The sequence below is a fragment of the Mixophyes fleayi genome, chromosome 10 (assembly GCF_038048845.1).
Source record: "Mixophyes fleayi isolate aMixFle1 chromosome 10, aMixFle1.hap1, whole genome shotgun sequence".
NCBI classification, from domain to species: domain Eukaryota; kingdom Metazoa; phylum Chordata; class Amphibia; order Anura; family Limnodynastidae; genus Mixophyes; species Mixophyes fleayi.
In genome coordinates this window covers 28100739-28120418 of record NC_134411.1, presented here as the reverse complement: position 1 = coordinate 28120418, position 19680 = coordinate 28100739, and the positions used below count along the sequence as shown (strand labels likewise).

General features: G+C 42.3%; 1 protein-coding gene across 9 annotated transcripts in view; it reads left to right on the top strand.

Moving 5' to 3' along the window:
• Positions 1-19680, top strand: part of PPFIA1 (PPFI scaffold protein A1) — a 58648-nt gene that overhangs the window by 23983 nt on the left and 14985 nt on the right. For 8 of the 9 annotated variants that reach the window (XM_075188275.1, XM_075188273.1, XM_075188277.1 and 5 more), the window contains exons 4-15: positions 82-246; positions 1975-2049; positions 2378-2476; positions 4320-4535; positions 5562-5708; positions 6289-6423; positions 12537-12620; positions 14370-14501; positions 15640-15702; positions 17611-17690; positions 18253-18403; positions 18984-19207. In XM_075188275.1, the coding sequence (XP_075044376.1) occupies positions 82-246; positions 1975-2049; positions 2378-2476; positions 4320-4535; positions 5562-5708; positions 6289-6423; positions 12537-12620; positions 14370-14501; positions 15640-15702; positions 17611-17690; positions 18253-18403; positions 18984-19207 (1571 nt within the window). Of the gene's footprint in view, positions 1-81; positions 247-1974; positions 2050-2377; positions 2477-4319; positions 4536-5561; positions 5709-6288; positions 6424-9807; positions 9883-12536; positions 12621-14369; positions 14502-15639; positions 15703-17610; positions 17691-18252; positions 18404-18983; positions 19208-19680 lie in introns of all 9 variants that reach the window. The other variant, XM_075188276.1, reaches the window with a different exon arrangement.

Genomic DNA, 19680 nt, shown 5'->3' with positions numbered 1-19680 from the left:
TGGGTCAGGTGCTGCCCTAATTAGACATTAACACTAGGATGTGGCTTCTCCTTATTCCTCACGGTATGACTATCTTTCCAGCTACTTCTAGAACACCTGGAGTGTCTTGTTTCCCGGCACGAGCGCTCTCTCCGAATGACCGTGGTGAAGAGACAAGCTCAGTCTCCAGCCGGAGTATCCAGTGAAGTTGAAGTTTTAAAAGCACTGAAGTCTCTGTTTGAACATCACAAAGCATTAGATGAAAAGGTAATGTGTGTGACTGATCCAGACAAGTCGTACGTGTGTCACTGATGCTGGTTAATACCTTAATGGAGCTGAAAAACTAGTTTCTAAGAGTAACACATTTCGGTTCTCTAATGGAGACCTGTTCTTTGGATTCCTGACCCGGCAGATGTAATGACATTATTTAGTGTAGTTATGGAAGAAATGGCAGTAAAGCATTATCTATAGCCTGCGTTGGTGTAATGTAGTAATCCTTCTCTTGTCTGTGCTTTGAGTATTTGTTGTGCGATCTGGACACCTCAGCAGCCGTTCGCTGCCTCCAAACAAAGGATTATGGGTCTTTTCTTTGCATTTTTAATAAAAAGGTCTCCTAATTTTGTTCTTGACAGTATATGAGATCCCATTATTGTCTGCAATCTAGGCATTAAGACACAAATTCACAAATGGTCTTAATAGCGATCCAAATATATAAATTCCTATATCTATTCCTGGCATGTTTAATATTAATTTGTGAATTTCTGTTCATTTATTGCTCCTTTGTCATTTTCTGTTATATTAGATGTTATTAATCTGAACTCGGAACACTTAGCAGAGTGTATACTGTCATTTCAGTAATAGAGTTTTATAATAGTAACTTCTGCACACATCGGGCCTGATTCATCAAGGACAGTAAATGCCGTTTTTGTGCGTTTAATGCCACAAATTTGATCGGCACATGCCCAGAACTGGACCATACACAGTAATGTTCGTTCAATTCATCTACATACACAAAGTATACTTACTACAGCCTACGGTTTCAGGGAGAGAATGGGGTTGGGGAGGAGTGTAAGAATGTAGGCAAGGTACAGTAAGGACGCGCCAAGCTCGAGCGCTCGCAGCCCCATCTGACTCAAGCTCTTAGTTACTTGTTTTTCTGCCGTATCTCTTGCTCCAGCTACAGGGCTAGTCTGATTACTAGTGACGATAGTCACGTATGCATGCTATAACGTGTGTTTGTAATCAGGAGGAACTGGAAAAAATTATTTTTTGTTTAGTAGATATTAAGAACATCCTAATAAATTTATTTCATGGGCCAAAAATGTAGAAAAAAACAAAACAAAAAAAACGTTTTTTGGTTTTTTTTTCTGTTTAACTATATTTTCACTGTCTATATTAACAGGTGACAATGAAATATAGATTTATTTTTTTTCTATGCAAATTTATATGCCACATAGGTATTGGAGGTGTCCTGCAGTGTCTTGTGTAATAGAGCATAGCAGGTATATACCCTGAATTCATCAGCGCACGTATCTTCTGCTCCTTGTTTAATTGAGATGCGCATGTGCCCGAATTCTGTGTGTTTTAAAACAAACCCAGGTTGTGTTCAGTATGTGTGCATTGGTGAATCGGGCCCATCGTGGATACTAAATAGCGGATACCAGTTTTATCTGATTACCACTTTTGTAAAAATTTTCAGTTATTGCTGGTTTTTACACACACACACACACACACACACGCACACACACACGCACACGTTAGACACATTGTATAGCAGTATTTGAATACGACATTAAGGGTCCGTTTTTGTTAATGATTTGTAAATTGGGATCAGTGGGTCCTGTCTCGGAGAGTTCACTGGTTCTGCGTTCTCATTAGGTTGTGCCTCTGTTACAGTACATCATACAATAGATGGAGAGGGAGTGGTTATTGTCTGTATTGTCACTGTTCTCTAATGATGACATCAGAATTTCGGAACCACTATGTTGTTTTCAGGTGAGAGAGCGCTTACGGGTGGCCTTAGAGAGATGTAGCCTATTGGAAGAAGAACTGTCGGTGACGCACAAGGAGGTGAGTTGGACTTGGGTTCATCCTTCAGTCACTGAGCAGATAGCCTTGCGCTAAGGAAGGAAATGTTTTCATAAGTGTTCATTCCTTATTTGGTAACTAAATATCACACGTTTCCCAGGTGGCTTTATGCATCGTACCCCAACCCCCCAAACAGTAGAGTAAATTGACCATCGTCATCTCAGCTCAGTGAAAACGGTCCGTTCCGTTATGAAACTATATTTGCGTTAAATTAGTCCAGCGGTTTTCGCTCGTCTCTACCTGCACCCTCTCGTTATAGACTAAAGAATTTACATAATTGCACTAATTTACTCCTGTGTCACCTTCTCAGCTGATGATTTCTCGAGAACAGAACAATCAGAAGAAGATCTATAATGATTCAGTGGATTCAAGTCACGCGCAGGAAAATGCACCCAACACTAATGGGAAGGTGAGACTTGGGCTATTTAAGTCATCCTGCAGAGCGGGCCTAGATGATGATGCATACGTTTATATATTAACCCTGTAGCTCCTGCTCTTCACAGCTGAATACTTAGAAGACATCATTTCAGTTTTTTCATAAGGTTCTTCTTGATGGTTAAAGCCGCTGCACTGCCGTGTCTGAGACCTGAATTATTGATATTTAATATAGATAGAGATGGATATTTATATATCTAACTTATCTGGAAAAAACGGCTCCAATACATATCAAAGTCTCCCTGTTATGTAGGATTGAACAGTCTTGCAGTAACGGTAAAGGCTGAATAATGTTTAATTGTGATATATATAGTCCTTTAAAGCTGACATATACAGTACACAGTGTGCTTCTCTCTCTCTGCCTTGTATTATCTGCTTATTTGCCATATTAATAAGTGTTTATAAAACGCCAACAAATTACATAGCCCTGTACAATTTTGTAAAGGCCCTGATACAAAATGGTGACGAGGACCATGCCCGTTAGAGTCCACAAGCTAAAAGCAGGTTGAAGCTGTGGCAAATGAAGAGAGAAATGTGAGGGCGATGGCACAATAATTGGGGCAATCTGTGTGTGGGGGGGGCTGAGTTTTCAGTGACTGCTTACAGTTTGAGAAATTGCAGCACCGACTAATTTAACAAGGAAGAGCCTACTGAGAAGAGGTGTGTGAGGAGTTAACAAGAGTAGCAGCTCTTGGGACGAGCAAAGCATGTGATTGGCAGAATGCCTTCAGATGGCATGAATTGTGTGTTTAGATTTAAAGGTTAGGAATAATGCTTTGAATTATATCCTTTAGCGGAAGCAAGTGCGAGGACTGGCAGAGGGGGCATCTAAGGTTGTGGGGTTGGTGAAGTGATTTAATCTGCCACAGACATTTGTGATGGACTGAAGTGAGACAGGCTGCTTATAAGACAGTTACAGTGGTGATGCTGAGATATGCCTTAAGCATAATGCAAACTAGCTGTGGAGGCGGTCCTGTAATTAATTGTCATTGTTAATCATCATCGGTCTGATCTAATCAGGAGCAGTGTAAAAGGGTTCTTTATGCTCTTTTAAAGATTTGAGGTCACAAAAAACCTTAGGTGTATAGTGATCGTCTATCCTGCCATTACATAGATTATTGTCACTCATTTATACCTGCCCAGAAAATATCTGTCATAGTGACTGTAAAAGAAACTATCCAGCTATAAAATGCATTAGATATTACATGTTTGTTTTTTGTTTTTTTAATGTTTGTGTTTAATATGTCTTTGACAGATTTAATACATTTAGAAAATATACAGGCAAAAAAAGATGCTTGCAAAATGAATTGGTCCCGCTTTACTGAACAGTCCTCCACTTACAGATTTATGTTCTTTATAGATCTTTTATTTTACTTTTTACATTTACAGACTGTTGCTTACATCGCTGATAGGCAACCTGATGCTCTTCAGGGGCCACATGGGTGGCCCTCTAACCTGCGAAAGGGCCACACATCACCCTTAATCGCAGCAATAAGTTAATACATTTAATCAAAGAAAGAAGGAGGATCCAAGGACCACAAATACGGCCCTAGAGCCACCTGTTGCCCATCTCTAGCTTATATTATGATATATATATATATATATATATATATATATATATATATATATATATATATATATAATATATATTTGTTTTTTTTTGTTTCTGCAGCTGTAGTCATTGCAGTGATATATTGACCACGTCACAAGCTGTCCTCTATCTTGTGACAATGTGATTTAATTTTCATATACTCCTAATCTAATCAGTTGGATTCCCTGGGGCATACGCAGTATTAATTGTGGTTTTCTTATGGCAGAGATTATCTGACGGCTCTTTAAATGAGGACCTGTCTAAAGTGATTGAGCTCCAGGATGTCATCGAGAAACAATCCAAGGAGCAAAGTCAGATGAAGGAACGCCTGGCCCTCCTGTCTAACCGGGTTACTGAGCTGGAGGAAGATCTGGACACGGCCAGGAAAGATCTCATTAAATCTGAGGAGATGAACACAAAGCTGCAACGTGATGTACGAGAGGTGAGAAGAGACTGATGACAGGCGGTGGGAAGTGGTTTTATTACTAGGCCTAAAATGGAACAGGTGCAGGATTCTAAGGTGTTTGGTTAGTAGAATCGAGAGGAATCTATGATGATCACATGACGTAAAACCTATGAAGGCTACAAATTACTGGACAGAATGGTTTGCTAAAGATAAGGCTTTATAGGTAATACAAGGAGAAGAATGTTGTGGCTGAGTAAACACAGAGGAGGAAAGCGATGTGTAGTAGAAGAGAAGCGATACTGCAGACGTTTGTGGGGGATGTAGAGGGAGTGGTAGTAGAAGAAATTAGGAGGAGAAGGAATCCAGACAGGGCATTTTGATTTTGTGGAAGAGCAAGAGCAGGTATAATAGAGGAGAAGAGGGCATGCAGATCTGTGCGCTGGGGTGGGGAGGCAAGCAGTGCTGTCGGAAAGGAGTGGGGTATAAGAGGGTAAGTAGATCTGTGTTGAGGGGGGTAGAGCAGGTGAGGGTAAGCTGTTCTGTGTGGAGCGGGTTGGAGCAGAATAGGGGAAGCGGTTCTGTGGAGTGTGGCAGAAGAGGGAAACCACTTCTGTACAGGTAGGTGAGGTGGGGCAGAAGAGGGCAAGCGTTGCTGTTGGAGAGGATTGGGGTATAAGAGGGTAAGTGGATCTGTATTGCGGTCGGTGGAGCATGTGATGGCAAGCAGATGTGTGGAGGGGGGTGGAGCCAAGGAGAGCAGGCGTTTCTGTGTGGGTGAGGAATAGGTGATGTTGGAGTTGGCACTTAAGAGGACAAATGGTTCTGTGTGTGGTGGGCCGAGGAATGCGGAGGGTTCCGCGTGGGGTGGGCTGGGGAATGCGGAGGGTTCCGCGTGGGCTGGGGAATAAGAGATCCGTTTGATTTTGTAGGGGGAGCAGAAGAAGTTTTGAAAATTGTTTTGGCAGAATGAAAGAGAGCTGATAGGAGAGTAAAAGTACTGCATGGGAGAGTATTATACATTATCTTCCATTGACCTCTGTCCCATTCCTATTCCTCGCATAGGCCATGGCCCAGAAAGAAGACATGGAGGAGAGGATTACAACTCTTGAAAAACGCTACCTCGCTGCACAGCGCGAAGCTACATCCGTGCACGACCTCAACGATAAACTTGAAAATGAAATCGCTAATAAGGAATCAGCACTTAGACAGGTAATATTCAGGCTCCGCACTCAGAGCCACAGCCCCAGGATTAGTGTTATGTGGCCTTTGCTTTTCATGCTAGAAGGCACTAGATCTGCTTCATGGGTCATCTGCACTCAGATAAATGGGTAGAACTTCTGGGTGGTGGCAATGGAGAAGATTGAGGACTCTGGTCACCCAGTATGTAAATCTACTGGCCACCTACACAGAGTGGTGGCAGCTGTTTTGTGGGCTGAAGGGCGATTCAACCAATCAATTCGCTTGGAACTAATGACACCAAAGTGCCTCATGCCTCAACATGGCGGCCTCTGTTGTGAATAACTGACAGGTTTAATATACATTAATGGTCATCTAGGTATACGGTAAAATTTATATTATTCAGCTTGTTTTTAAAACTGATACAATATTGGGTGTACATGTTGGGTACCTTTTTCTGTTGCCACCTGGTTGTCTGCCTCACGTGACCCTGAACCAAAGGGTTTTTTAAAATAGAAATTTAGGCACAAACCACGAAAATGTACACATACAGCGTAGACTGAACGTTTTACTGCTGAAATGAACCAATACTGATCTATGGTCTTAACCGCAGAGTGAAGAGAAGAACCGTCAGATCCAGGAACGTCTGGAGTTAGCGGAGCAGAAGCTTCAGCAGACGATCCGAAAAGCAGAAACCCTGCCCGAGGTGGAAGCGGAGCTGGCACAGAGAGTCGCTGCCCTTTCTAAGGTGAGTATACTGACCAACGCTAGTCTGATGGTGATTACTAACCAATTAACCCAAGAATTGGATAAACCATACAAAATCTTATACAGCAAGAGTAATGATTATATTTCATGTCATCTAGAGCTTCCACTCTCGTGAGCTACGTTAATGTGAGTTCACATTGACACAATGCAGCATATGATGACATATTTTGCTAAAGTAATTAACCTCTTCAGGTAAATGTTATCTACCCCTATACAATATTTGTTTGAAGTTTCATGGTCAAGAGCATAACCAAAAAAGTGACCTGCTGTATTCATCTATCCACCAAACTGTGAGCCTGAAATAGAGGCATCACTAAATAACTAAGCACAATTTTAGCAGAACTCATTATTCTTAATAAATAACACAGAGGAGCGAACAACATACAACCTGCATGTAGGAAAATCCAGAAGATTAGTCATGAATATTGCTTAGTTGGCAAATTCTCATAAGCCATCGACCACTTGAAACATCCTAACTAAGCGGTGAGAATAACCACATTGTGTTGTATAATCATACTCTTATCACCGGAGTGGTAGGAGCGCTGGGATTTCCTGTTGGGGACACCACAATTCTGATAATAAATTTTGCCTAGGATTAGGCTATGCATGCTACAGTGTTGGGTCAAACGGCCAATCTAGCCAACAGAATCTTGGTGTGTATGCTTTACAGCCACTGCCGGTAATCAAGATGGAGTGGGGTGTTTTCTGTGGGAGTACTGAACGCACTGCTAAAAGACTAAACATGAAAGGACTGGATTGACACATAAGTCACATCCATTTTTGTTTCAAGAAATACAGTTTTTTTTTCCCCTATGTTTTGTGGTTTATGTTTTTGGAATACTCAAACCGGCCTCTCAGTCTGCAGCCCTATTGTCGGTTGGGGGAAGAGTAGAGCGTAAAATTTGTCTCTAACCAATTTCTCTTTAAGCCCTCACTCTTATCTCAAGTGCCTGGGGTCAGTCATCTCTCAGGAGCTGGTGGTTCCAGTACCACCAACTGAGCAAATAAGTAGAGCCTCTTTGTGGTTGCCAAAAAGAACAGATTAGTCCATCCGATTTTGAACCTGAAGCCCAGTTGAGTCATTTCTGAGGGACCTCTGTTTCTAGATTGAATTGCAGTGCTTAGTTGTGGCATCCATTGAGCAGGGAAAAAGTCTTTGTAAACTACATCTTCCTTTAAATGTTCACTAAGAATCGTATTCAACACTCTCCTTTTGAAATCCATTCCTGGAGGGCCAGGGTATGAGTACAGTAATATATACCACTGCAGTAGCATTATACAATCAACAGGAATGCAAGAGGCGAAGGAAAGCTATGGCACATGAGGACTCCGTGATCTTGACCTGAGCGCCAGCCCGTATCCCAATGAATAACGGACATTAGAATCCTGGAAGTAGAGAACTAAATCGCCAACTAAGTTTCAATCTGGTTGATCTGGCGACTGGTCTCTTCCAGAACTGCTTCACCAGCTCATATCCAGATGCTGAAGATTCAGGATCGCCTGCTTTGGGACGTTCCCCAATGTAACAGATGGCAAAACAGGATTTTTGGACTTTCCATTGAATTCTTTTCTCTGAGAAACACAGGCTTTACCAACCTCCAGCAGGGTCTGTACTCGCCATCCCTACTGGCTCTGTGTTTTACAGTGAAGGAGAAAAGGATGAAACAAAAAGTACAGAAATACCATTTTTTATCAGAGGCAGACTATGTCTGCTCACTTATAATATAATTACAACATGCCTACAATTGATTAAAATAAGGCAGAAAATGAATTTGATGTATATATGACCAAAACCTGGTGGGGTCACCTGGACTTATAAATCCAGAAGTGATCCTTTCTTTTGTGTGTTCTAAAGGCTAACAAATTTTATAGAGTGAAACACTTTTATTACATTGAACTGAGCGGATAATTTTGGACCCTCCCACCTCCTGTCCTCTTATGCTCTGGGCTGCTGGAGACTTTCACTTCTGTATCTATGCCGGTCCTACTTCTTAGTGCAAGTCTTTTGATCTTTGGGCTTCTGTAAATATCCACCCTTAACCTGCTTTTATGTTAAATGTCGATCTCTGTCTACCTGTCTTAAGTCTTTGTTTCAGTAGCATTAACTTTCACTTTCAACTTTGTTTCCAGGGGAACCCCCCCCCCCCATTCACCTGAAACCAGGACGCCGGTTGTGCTAAGCCGCTGCTTCCTCTGCCGGGGGAGGGGCGGGTCACCAATCTGTCCAGTCCGTTTCAGTAGTGCTCGGGTAACACCGGGGGATGCTGGTTATAGCGTACATGAGGTTTACTAGTAACATTCACTAAGATGTATGCAAATCTTTAGGAACTCCTTAGAACTAAATATATTACATATAGGACCTGTTAGAGATTTGCTGGTCCAGTTTTTTTATTTTCAGATTGGACTGGTCAGACATTTTTGGCGACATATCAGCCAATCAGGTATAATTCAGCTGATAACCACATTGTAACATGTATTCTGTCATATCCCACCCAGAACCACAATTGTGCAGTTAGGAATTTCATGGGTGTGGCTCTATTGGCCACCTATGGGGTCATTTGGTCATGGGTGTGGCTCTATTGGCCACCTATGGGGTCATTTGGTCATGGGTGTGGCTCTATTGGCCACCTATGGGGTCATTTGGTCATGGGTGTGGCTCTATTGGCCACCTATGGGGTCATTTGGTTATGGGTGTGGCTCTATTGGCCACCTAGGGGGTTATTTGGTCATGGGTGTGGCTCTATTGGCCACCTAGGGGGTTATTTGGTCATGGGTGTGGCTCTATTGGCCACCTAGGCGGTCATTTGGTCATGGGTGTGGCTCTATTGGCCACCTAGGCGGTCATTTGGTCATGGGTGTGGCTCTATTGGCCACCTAGGCGGTCATTTGGTCATGGGTGTGGCTCTATTGGCCACCTATGGGGTCATTTGGTCATGAGTGTGGCTCTATTGGCCTTCTATGCGGGCATTTGGTCATGGGTGTAGCTTTATTTGCCCTCTAACTATACTTATGTCAAAAACAATATTTAAAAAGATATTGTGGTCCAGGCCAGTGTCTATAAACATTTACATATACCTTTTTGAATGTTAAAACATGTCTTTAACATTAATTTGCATTTTAGGTTTAGTGTCCCATACCACAATGATTCTCCCTTTATCCCCCCCTGTTTATGAATTTACCAATTTTCAATGATGAATTATGAATTGAACTAACGCAGGTGGAGGTGGAAGTAAAACGCTGTATTTAAGTAATTTGCACTAACTTGGCAACTCTGGAAGTTTCAGCCACTTATCTGCCGTCACCCGGATTTCTAGTATATATGTGTGTGTGTGTTTGTCACCTTTCTTGTCCTCTGACTCTGTAGTCTGAGATTATGTCTCCGGGAATGCCTGCTGCTAAGGAAGCTAAGCTGGTGGGAATTGCACCCGTGCCTAGGAAGGTAGAATGTGCTCACTGTTCTCTGCTATGCTTGTTCCATTGCTTACCCTGATGAAGGCCAGTGAGAGGAGTCCCATGCACCCATCTGCAGCTGTATCTAAATGTCCATTCCATGGCTGGGATGTGTCTGCGTTACTGAGCCCATGCGCTGCATTCATTCTGCACCTGCTAACTACCAGTGCATGCTTTGCATCTGTTTGGTATAAAGCATTCTACAGTAACCAGGTTTTAGGTCACAAAACTCTGCAGGAGCTACCACACAGGAACGGTTTGATGAAGACAAGTTCCTGTCTTTATAAAGTCTGCCAGCAGCCTACTCCCTGCAGGCATCCATGGAGAATGCAGCCTATCCATTCATCAGGAATGAGTGAATTACTAGAACGTGTCTCGGTGAGGTCACCAAGAGCCAGTGACATCACTCTGTGCCTCCGTTATACATGTGGTTCCTAGTAAATGGATATTCTGCATTCTCATGAAACGCTTGCACTAAGCATGTGTGTGCGTTCACTTGCTGGGTTAAACAGGAATGAACACAATAATGTAGGTGTTGGGAGCCAGACAGACCAGGCTAAAGCTGCCCCCCACAAACAGTGATATTATGATTTGTACACACAGGTCTATATGAGATTTATGAACGTGTGCCAGGGATAGATGGTGGATTGTGGTCACTCAGTTTTCCCAGATGCACAGCTATATCCTTGTTCTTCAGTAATCAAACCTGGGCAATGGCATTTCCAGACAAGCCATTGTTAGACTGTATCGCTTTAGATTGTGTGCGATATACTAATTGTATGTAAGATGTAAGTGTTTCTTCTATTCATACATGTGAAAGTGATAATGCAATCACTGTACTCCCTTCTACAATCTCAGCCTTTGTTGGTAATCTTCATGCAGACATAATGGGTGACACAAAGCACTGGTGTAATAGTTCAGATGATTTGTGGACCAATGATTGATCAGATTAGTTGCTTATCACAACTACATACATTGTTAGGTTTGTCTAATATACTATTGTATCTATACCTGACTGTTAGGTAAGTTGTGCAGCCCATTATATACTGGGGTAGATGCTGGCAGTTCAACCTTAGTATTTGCCTATTCAGCGGAACATTCAAATGAACATCCAAAGATGTTTTCCCTCTTACTAATAGTTAACCAGCTATCAGGGAAGGTGGGAGGATAATTAAAGAGGACAATCACACCTAGGTTAACCTGTAATAGCACAAGTATGCCTTCTAATATCATCCCAGCTGGCATACCTCTGCATGGCTGCAGTCACTGCGGGCATATTAAACCAGCCAAACTGTAGAGTTACAGCTGTACCCAATCTAAGTGCACGCTGTGACCGTCGTAGCCGCTGCAGAGGAACGAAGACAACACGCCTACAGATACTGCTTGAGCACTTGATACTCCTCCCCAAAAATTATTTTAAGCTCAAAGAAAACGGCTTTAAAAATACTAACCCTGTAAAATGTATGCTAATGTAAGGTACAATTGGCCTATTATATGTTAAATTAGTTGTGACATCCTTTTAAATTTGAAGGCCGCCTTTAGAGAATTCTATTGTCCCGGCAGACTTAGTTGCCCTCGCATATAACAAAATAAACTCAGGCCTGTGAATTGTATACAATTGTATTTACACAGGTGATCTTTTGTCATGTCTATGGGCAATGTATAAACAAATTTGCTCTATCAGTAGTATTCTAACTTGGTCTTCCCCTTTTAAGTGGTTCTTTAACTCAATCACTTCCTACTTTATAAGTCTGGGGTGGTGTTGCTTTTGCTGTCTGTAATCTCAAATGGTTCCTATGGAAACCTCTACATTTCTGTAGCTGTACAGCAGGCTTGAGCAAAATAATGTACAATTCGGGAGTCTGTAAAATGTAAAAATCGTGGTATAGTGTAAGATGCCAGGGACAATACACACTTGTTATTAATCGAAACAGAAATAGTCTATAAACGGTGGATGCATCTATTCGGTGATTGGATACAGCTTCTGAGAATGCAGCCTGGCCATTGATGATCTGCATTCCCGCGAGTAGTTGGCGGCTATTAACAGTCTTCCCTTAGCAATGCTATTGGTCTCTACTAAAATACCAGCTTACATTCTCATAAATATGTGGCTCCACCCACAAGATGGATGCCTCCACCGCATAGATTTGCAGGCCAGATGCGTCCTTTAAGAGGTTTTAAATTGAGCGCCTCAGTTTAACACATAACTTCACCGCTTCTTGTAAGGAGGATCCAACCCATGATGTGATAATATCCTATGCGTAGTCTACATGGAAAAGTAGTGATACCTTGAGCTGTATACAGAGAATAGAGTATGTCCCATCAACTCCTTGTATGCGTGGCCTTCACCAGCATCATTTCTCTTACAGCGTTTTGTTTTGGAGTTTGTGACGGGTAAATGGCTGCAGTTCCCTATTGCTGTGAACCCTGCATTATTTCATCTGCACCCACCTCACTATGACCTCATGTTCCCTAGATTCGAATGGTCAGTCACAGCTAAGACACACAAGTGCCATTTGCTTCTATACACCGTGCAAGATGTCACCAGTATCTGTGTAATTATGTTTGTGTGCCGCACTCCAGCTAACGGGGTACGTGAAATAGATCTGACAGTCCGTGTCCTTTTTGTCCTTGTGATGACAGGCCGAGGAGAGACATGGCAACATTGAAGAGAGGTTACGCCAGATGGAGTCGCGGCTGGAGGAGAAGAACCAGGAGCTGCAGCGGGTAAGACTGTGTAGATCAGATCTGCTGATTATTAGCAGATCTGATTAGCAGACACCCTCCCCCCCCCCCCTCTCCCCCCCCAATAGAGGTTTGATGAGAAACCAGCGATGTTGCGGTACCGTAGACAAAATGCGCAGCCACGATGGTCAGAGGAACATTGCGTATAATTGAATTCCCCCAAAAGTGTCTCTAATAATTCAGAAAAAATCTAGTTAATTTTATTTGCTCTGGAGCAGGTTTATTTTAAGGCTGTTCATCATTGTTCATCAGTGTCTTTGTTCTTGAGAGTTAAAATGCATCAATCACGCTTTGTGTAAAGATAAATACGTCTGTTCTAGAATGCACTTTTTCTAAAATGATCGTTGATGTAAATATATGGCTGAAATGTAAGAAGTGGGCAAACCAGTCGGCATCCACAAGAGAGAGGGCCGATTGAACGGTCAGATTGGTTTTAAATCCACACACTGCCATATGATTTATTAAGGAGGTGGTTACCAAGTCCTACACTCAGCTTTTGGAGAGTTTCCCCTGCAGTGTTTATCCTCCAGCATTTAGTCCGTTCACCCCAATTGTAACCGAGTATAGCCTAGAGATTTGTAGTCGTATTACCCCAGTGAAACCGAGGCTCACATGCTGGGGAATTAGCGCATTCCTATCTGATTGTGTTACGGACTTGCCTGGTCTGAGGTGGTTACAATTTAACCCTTTCCCGGCTGAACGGATGGTGGCGGTAACATAGCAGAAGTATAACAAATGTTAATTTTTTGCTCACGACCTCCAAGCTCAGATACAGGGGAGCGATTCAATTACTAGGGAAGTGCCACCAGAGCGCTGGGGCTCTGCAATGTCCGGCTTGAAATCTTTGATTATTTTAATTAAATGAGCGAAGATTTCGGTACCGTATTAACCGAAAGTGCGCTCAGAAGTATTTTTGGCAAGGATCCCGTGGCACTGTGCGGTTAAGTGAATTCCCCCATAGTGTCTTTTTTTTTACCTGAACAGTATTTTTTCAATATCTTTCTACTTACTGATAAAAAGAAAAAAAATAATCCTATAAGTGTTTTTCATTTAGAAGCAGGCGAAAGGGGCTAAAGAATTGAAAAACCCACTTTGTTTTAGCTTTTCAAATGGTTTCTATAATATTTTGATATAATTCTACAAAAACGCCCCCTCTTCCCCCCCCCCCCCCCCCAAACTACACAGATATTTATATACAATGTTTGCCCGCTTCTTATAAGACTCTATTTCTTACTACATTTTAAGCTATGTATTTATATCAAGTTATTTTAATTCTGCAGTCAAAACTTCAAGACAGATATGGCTGCATTTCATTGAATAACCTTAGTTTACAGTTTATATTTAGTATTATCACATATTTTTATTTCTTGTTGGGATGCCATTATCGGAAATATTTTGTATTTTCATTTGAATGTTTTTATAAGCTGATGTAGAGATAAATATTTTGTATCTGATAGAAACTAAGTGCTGTTGGGTTGTTACTGTGATTTGTTATAGAGGAACTAGACTTAAACGTCTGAAACTTAAGGTCATCTACAAGCATTTTCCGCCCTTCAAAGCTGTTGAATTTGACACTCCTGACACTTATTTGCGCTACTGCTAAAATTAGAGACCTAAATATGTATGTGCCTAATTTAAGCAGCATGTGAAAACAACACGTCCGTCCGAGCAACAGTCTTACATAAGCAGGAGACGTTTTAGACTTATTTTTATTAAACTTCCCGATACTAGGCCCGGCAGAGGGAGAAGATGAATGAGGAGCATAACAAGCGTCTGTCTGATACCGTGGACAAACTTCTGTCCGAGTCCAATGAGCGGCTACAGCTTCATCTGAAGGAGAGGATGGCATCGTTGGAAGATAAGGTAATGCCTGTGTGTCTGGGCAGTCTGGGGTGTGTTAACTTGTAACGCTCTGGGTCTCTGTGCTATATTTGTGGTTGAACCTGCCGTAGTCGTGTGTAACACAATGCCCTGTCTGGGGGGTGGGTTACAATGCTTTTCCACCGTTTTATGTTTTGTTTAAATCCCCTGCCTTGCCCACTGTTTAACTTTGGAGTCACTTGATCCTTCAAACATCAGTCAACTTCCAATACCAGCCACTACGGAGAGGTCTGATGATTAGATTCACATATAGCCAGACATATTATTATTACTATTTTTATTATTTATTTGTACAGCACCACCATATTATGCAGAAATTTCCAGTGAATGTTTAATAATTCACATCCGTTCCTGCCCCATTGGAGCTTACAATCTAAGGGGTCGATTTAGTTCATAGCGATGGTCTCCAGTGTGGTCGCGTAGGCGCTCCGTGGCGATGCAGCCTCGCAGGAAATTACGCAATGTTGGGGTAATGTACTACTGGAAATGTGCCCAGTTAGGAATTGAATCGGCCCCTAAATTCGAAACGACACAAACACAAGGGTCCATTTGGTTAGGAGTGAATTACTCTAACAGGAAGCTGAAGCAATGAGGGGAAACACGGGAAGAACATACAAACCCCGTGAGGCAGCGATGTTAACCACTGTGGCATGGGATTTTAACTAGAAATTAGTTGTAGAAATTAGATTAGTAGAGATGTGTTTCACACTGGGTACAACCATCATCTCACAGCTGTCCAATGTCGCTCATTATAAATAAACACAACCTATGCAAATAATACATGTTGTATGTCAGCCGTGTCCTCCTCTCAGTGGAGATCAGTGATCTCTATACTGATTCATGTATACCTGCTGACTGCACAAAGCTAAGTTTGTTTTCCTGGTGTCCACATATATAAGGCATATATGCCTTATAAACTATTCTGTATTGGTAATTTGTCTTCGGTAATGAACAGTGTTGTCCTCCACTTTTAAGTGTTCAGATTCCAGATGGTATTTATTATGCTTGTCAGGAGCAAAAGTAATCTCTTAATGAGCTGCAATGGAATACAAATATAGTACTGTATAGTAATATAATGTGGATTATGATGTAATAAAATGCTTTTATTTCTTTTTCCCAGAATGCCCTAATTAGAGATGTAGAATCGGCTAAGAAGCTTATCGAGGAAATACAACATGAGAAGGTTGGTTTAGTGTGATTGGTACTTGTAAAAATATGACTTATGGTCTAGCGACGTTCACTACTCTATGGTAACACATCGTTCCTCAGCGCCCCCCTTCCTAAAGATTTTACTTCCGAGGTCATTGCCATATGATAACACATCTGTCCACAATGCCAAAAGATCTAACTTCTGATTCACTATTATATGGTAACACATCTTCCACCAAAGCCTCCCCTTCCCCCTCCCGCTTCCTAAAGATTTAACCTCTGGTTTGTGAAAATGTTGTTATTCCACTCTCTTCAGATTATCTCCCTCTTATCGCCTATTCTAGAGTTGTTCCATTGTGGGAAAGTGTCCAAGTGTACACGCCTTGATTAACCTTGGGACTGTACAGTCTTTGCTGCACAAATATCCTGTTGTCTGATGCATGTAAAGGTGATTTAATTCTGTAATTGTAACTAGCCCTCGGAGGAATTCTTTATTTAAAGAAACACTCGTCAAATGCAAAACATTGACTTTTAGTATTTCACACAATGCAAAAATTGATTTCACATATATTAATTTTCTGGCTATTTAGTTGTGATTGTTGGATATATTAGTCATGGAAGATATTCAGCAATGCTCCATGGGGTAATAGTGTCATAGAATTGACCTTGTTGATCGACGTCGCAGCGTCTCGGTGAATACTGATTGTAGGGTACCCTATCCTCACTCCATGAGCTTTAGGATATAGGGATGTTTGAAACCACCATATGACCGGCTTTTCTGTGGTTGCGTTGCACGGTTTACGTGGCAGTAATCTGTGTATGAGAGTGTCAGGGCCCAATCTTCATAGGGACATACGAAGGCGTAATGCAGAAATGTTTTTTGTTTTCAAATAAAGGTCAACGATAGGTAAATGTTCTGCGTTGATAAAGGCGCATCCTTACTCCGAAATTTCGCTATTTAAATTAAATGTAGTTTTCATTGCAGAAGACCAGAGTTCCCCAGTCTACTTCTGCTTTTCTTTCATGGGTTATGTTTGTGTTTGGCAGTTATCATTAATGTTGTTGTTGTACCTGGCTTAATCCAATTAACAAGATGACTGTGTGCATATGGGTTAGAAACGCTTTATCTGCTCTAGAATGTCAACTTGTGGGTAATTTGTTTTCCCCGTCTGCAGTAGATTATATATAAACAGTGGGTTATATACCAACCTCTAGAAGGCAGCTGACTGCTCGTCTCCCTATAAACCCTCTGCTCCTCCTGTACGTTTTATCGAAAGTGAGCAAGGAAGCTGGTCCTGATCTTTAGGATCCTGAGTATTTGGAACCAGAAGCATCGCCCTGATATGAGGGTTGTCGGACTCTGTCGCTGGAAGAGACTTGTAGGATTCTGACGGTCTGGGCGGATTATCCTCCAGCCCTGTCCTAGCCATCCTTAGTCTCGCCCTCCATTTTACTTGAGGAGAGCTCCATTACCAACTAGTCAGAAACTGTTCACAGGAGAGGAAGGAAGTTCATGGAGGGTTTTCCCTGGACCACCTGACACAGATCTGGGTTCAGGTCCACGCAGGTTCCAGGAAAGATGCGCTAGTATCCTAGAAACGGAATGGCAGGCCGGGAAATGCTATACGCGTCCCAACGGCTATATCCCCTCTCTGTATAGCGGAAGCCCATGTCCCATGATTGCGGACAAAAATGTGGGTGAGGAAGTCCAACTTTGGGAGGGGTTGCAAAATATATCTCTACCACCCCAAGTTTGCGCCCCCCCCCCCCCAAACAATAAAAATAGCGGGTACAGTGCCCTGTTCCCCACCTCCAACAGGGTGGAATTATAACCCACTGTCTTTGTTCCCGCTTACAGCATCAGAGGACAGGGTGTACGGGTAACGTCACAGACTGTATCCGGCAATTGTTTCTATGTCAATTTTTCTTCTTTGCAATCCAGGAGCAGCTGCTGCTTGAAATAGAAAACCTGAGATCAGAGAATGAGCAAGTCCGGATCCGGGCAGCTTCCCTTCACCACAGGTACGACCTGGAAGCTGTGCCAACTGGGTAACTAGAATAACTGATCACAAAACGTTTAACACTCAGCCCCTTCCAGACATGGGTGCAAGGTTGTAACCTCCTTAGACTGACTGAAGCATCTGCCCAAACAGCACCAATATCTGTTCTCCACAGATTCCAGACTGCGTCTCCTTCTGGGAACACCCTCATAACAAGTCACTTGGTTTGTGTGTGGAATAGTAGAATTAACCTCTTCCATACCAGAGGCCAGCAGGACAGGATCAGAGAATTTCCATCTTAAAATCATAAGTGGTTCATAGAACTACATAATAAGCAGATCTAAGACTATAGTAGAATGCACAAAAATGAATCAGGGAATATTTAAAAATATTTTATATATATATATTATATATTAGATTTCGTATCCTCAAAGTTACTGAAATACAACTTAATGAATATGAGGGATTTCTGTAAAAGTGGAGAACTAATGTAACTACCCAGTTGGATAGCACACATTTAGTTACACCTGATTTGGGGGGTAAAGATGAATTATTTGACCTGATCCCTGTATGTTCTTGTGCAGCCGACCTCACCTAGGCAGTGTGCCTGATTTCCGGTACGCTCTCGCGCCTTCATCGTTGTCCGATGGCCACACAGACTCGTACAGTTCTTCGCTGGTTTTACGCAGGCCTCAGAAAGGACGACTAGTTGCTTTGCGGGATGAGCCCTCTAAGGTACGCTGTCTCTGATGTTTTGGTACTTTGCCGATTTTATAAATATACTGTATAGGGATTCTATATAAACTAGCTGGTGCTGTATTAATGCAACTGCTGAAGACTACTGGAATGTAAACTTAGTTTCATTAAACTTATAACTGGCTGTTGTGGCTTCTGCTAAATGGCGAGCTTTAGAGCACATAAAGAACAGCAGCAGCGTCACCCTTAATACAATGCAGGAATTGCGCAGACCGTAAACATCATATGAGTTTCTCTTGACGACATTCATTGCGCAATTGACATAAAGCGAGCGGCTGTGTAATTTTGTCAGCATTATGGGTGTATAACCGGCTTTAAGAATGCACGTTCAGCGCCTTGTGCACAAGCCCATATAGTGCTTATGTGGTTATGACAGCTGGGGAGTTTTATCTAAAATGTTTGTTTTGTGTTTCTCTTCTTTACTGTCTGGATCTGCGCACTCAGCACGTAAGTTACTTTCTGCTCTATAGTTGTATTTGCTGTCTTTACCTTTATCCTGTTCTGTTCTTGTTTAGAAACAGCCACACACGGTGTAGTCACTCGTTCTCTCTACTCGCAGGTACAAACTCTGAATGAGCAGGACTGGGAGCGAGCCCAGCAGGCTAGTGTACTGGCTAACGTAGCCCAAGCCTTTGAGAGCGATGTGGATATTTCCGATATGGAGGACGACAGAGACACAATCTTTAGCTCTGTGGATCTCCTTTCCCCGTGCGGCCAGGCGGATGCTCAGACCCTCGCTGTGATGTTGCAGGAGCAGTTGGACGCAATCAATAAGGAAATTAGGTAAACTCAAAAGCCATTATTGGCCATGTAGGTTTCTATGTAGGATCCACAATCTCCTGTTCTGCTTAATTCTGCAACGTATAATTTAAGTGTATTTATCTAGGGTTAGAGCAGCTATTGCATTCATTTTTCAAAACTGGTTGCACATAGACATGCAGGAGGTGAAGTGGGTGGAGCTAGAACGTGTTGCCAATCAGAGCATTAGAATGTTCCCATCAGAATGTAACCAGAGTGTCTCAGGTTAGCTGACTCCTGCAGTTCCTGAGTAGTTGGTGAGGCGAACACGTAGCGAGACATTAACAACAATACAGCGCTGTTACGTGAGCACCTATCCAGAGCACCTCTATTAGAGACACCGTTTATGCACCCAAGTTGTTTATTATCGCTTTGACACTAAGGCACTTTGTTCCGGGGATGATTTTTCATTGTAAATCGAGATTATGCACCATGACTTCGCTGGCATGGAGATGAAT